General features: G+C 56.6%; 1 protein-coding gene across 1 annotated transcript in view; it reads left to right on the top strand.

Annotated features, from left to right (window-relative positions):
* Positions 1-1,183, top strand: part of NNMT (nicotinamide N-methyltransferase) — a 2,359-nt gene extending 1,176 nt beyond the window's left edge. The window contains exons 2-3 of the mRNA XM_057379005.1: positions 308-515; positions 650-1,183. Coding sequence (XP_057234988.1) covers positions 308-515; positions 650-1,085 — 644 coding nt within the window. The 3' untranslated portion in view covers positions 1,086-1,183. The remainder of the gene's footprint in view (positions 1-307; positions 516-649) is intronic.
* The last annotated feature ends 423 nt before the right edge of the window (positions 1,184-1,606 follow it).

A 1,606-nucleotide genomic window follows, 5' to 3' on the forward strand; every position in this document is an offset into this window, starting at 1 on the left:
GTGTCCGGGCAGGGATTGCAGCCGGAGCTGTGCTGCAGTTTCTGGGTGCGCCACCAAACCCAGCGGGGCGGGGCGGGTGTGGGGACAGTGCCCCTGTCACAGGAACTGGCACTGCCCCAGGAACTGTCCCTGCTCCAGGAACTGGCACCGCCCCTGTCCCAGCTCTGGACCTGCTGTGAGGCTGTCATGGTTTTTTGGGGTCACATTTCCGCGTTAGTGGGAGCACAGCCCGAGGRGTTTTGGGAATGTTTCTGCCCTGGGACGGTTTCCTTTCTCACCGGGACAATTTATCCCCGCCCTGCCGCAGATGGGGTGAGAGGTGACATCCTGATAGACGTGGGCTGTGGCCCCACCATCTACCAGCTCCTGTCTGCTTGCGAGCACTTCCAGGAGATCTTTGCCTTGGACTACACTGATCAGAACCGCCGGGAGCTGGAGAAGTGGCTGAAGAGGGAACCGGGAGCGTTTGACTGGGAGCCGGTGGTGAAATACGTSTGTGAGCTGGAGGGGGACAGGTGAGGCTGCTGTGCTGCTGTCACTGCCCAGGGAGTGGCACAAACCATGTGACAGGGAGCTACAGGCGCAGATGCTAAATAGCCACAGAATGAGGTTTCATTTATGGAGGCTCATTTTTACATTTTCTCGCCAGGGAGAAGTGGGCTGAGAAGCAGGAGAAGGTGAGGAGGAAGGTGACRCGGGTTCTGAAGTGCGATGTGACCAAAGCCAACCCCACGGAGCCCGTGTCRCTGCCCGCAGGCGACTGCATCGTGTCCACGCTGTGCCTGGAGGGCGCCTGCAAGGACCTGCCCGCCTTCCGCAGCGCCCTGAGCAACATCAGCACCCTGCTSAGACCCGGGGGACACCTGGTCATGGTCACCGTGCTCGGGGAGASCTACTACGCCTTCAACAAGCAGGTGTTCTCGTGCCTGCTGCTGGAGAAGCACGAGGTGCAGGAGGCTGTGATCGCCGCTGGCTTCSAGCTGAAGTTCTTTGAGGATCGGCCCTACACGGCGGACGACGATGGCACCGACATCAAGGGTGTGATCGGCCTGGTGGCACAGAAATGTCCCTCTGCCACCGTGTAGGGGGGGCTCGGGGGGACAGCGGTGCTGAGCGTGGCTCAGAAAGCAGCTCGGGGGTTCCCAGCCCTTTATCTGCTCTGAATAAACTCCTGAGTGCTCCARCCCTGGGTGTGAGTTGGGATTTGTGGGGCACACACAGCACTGAGGATTGGGGTGACACCACTGCCTCCCCCAGCCAGGATAGTGCCTGAAAGGTATAATTATATAAATACATTAAAAAMCAAAAAACCCACCCAAACTCCCCAAACAAACCAACCACTGAGCCTGTTCTAAAGGTGAAAAGTGGAATTGGTTGAAGTCTCAGCAATATTCCAAGTGTCTGCACATTGAGAGTGAAAACAACCAAAGAATGGGATTTTCCTCCCAAAGCAAAAGTTTCTGTTTTTCCACTTTGCTCCTTTGAAGAGCAAAAAGGGCACAAAATAGCGACACAAAAAAGCACAGCGGAATCCCAAGAGCATCTCTAAAGCAGCTGAGGTGGTTGCTGTTCTCTCAGAATGTATTTTCCACGCCTGGGCTGGGCA

The sequence above is a fragment of the Malurus melanocephalus genome, unplaced genomic scaffold (genome assembly GCF_030028575.1).
Source record: "Malurus melanocephalus ecotype Western Australia unplaced genomic scaffold, MMel_1.1 scaffold_382, whole genome shotgun sequence".
Classification (NCBI taxonomy): domain Eukaryota; kingdom Metazoa; phylum Chordata; class Aves; order Passeriformes; family Maluridae; genus Malurus; species Malurus melanocephalus.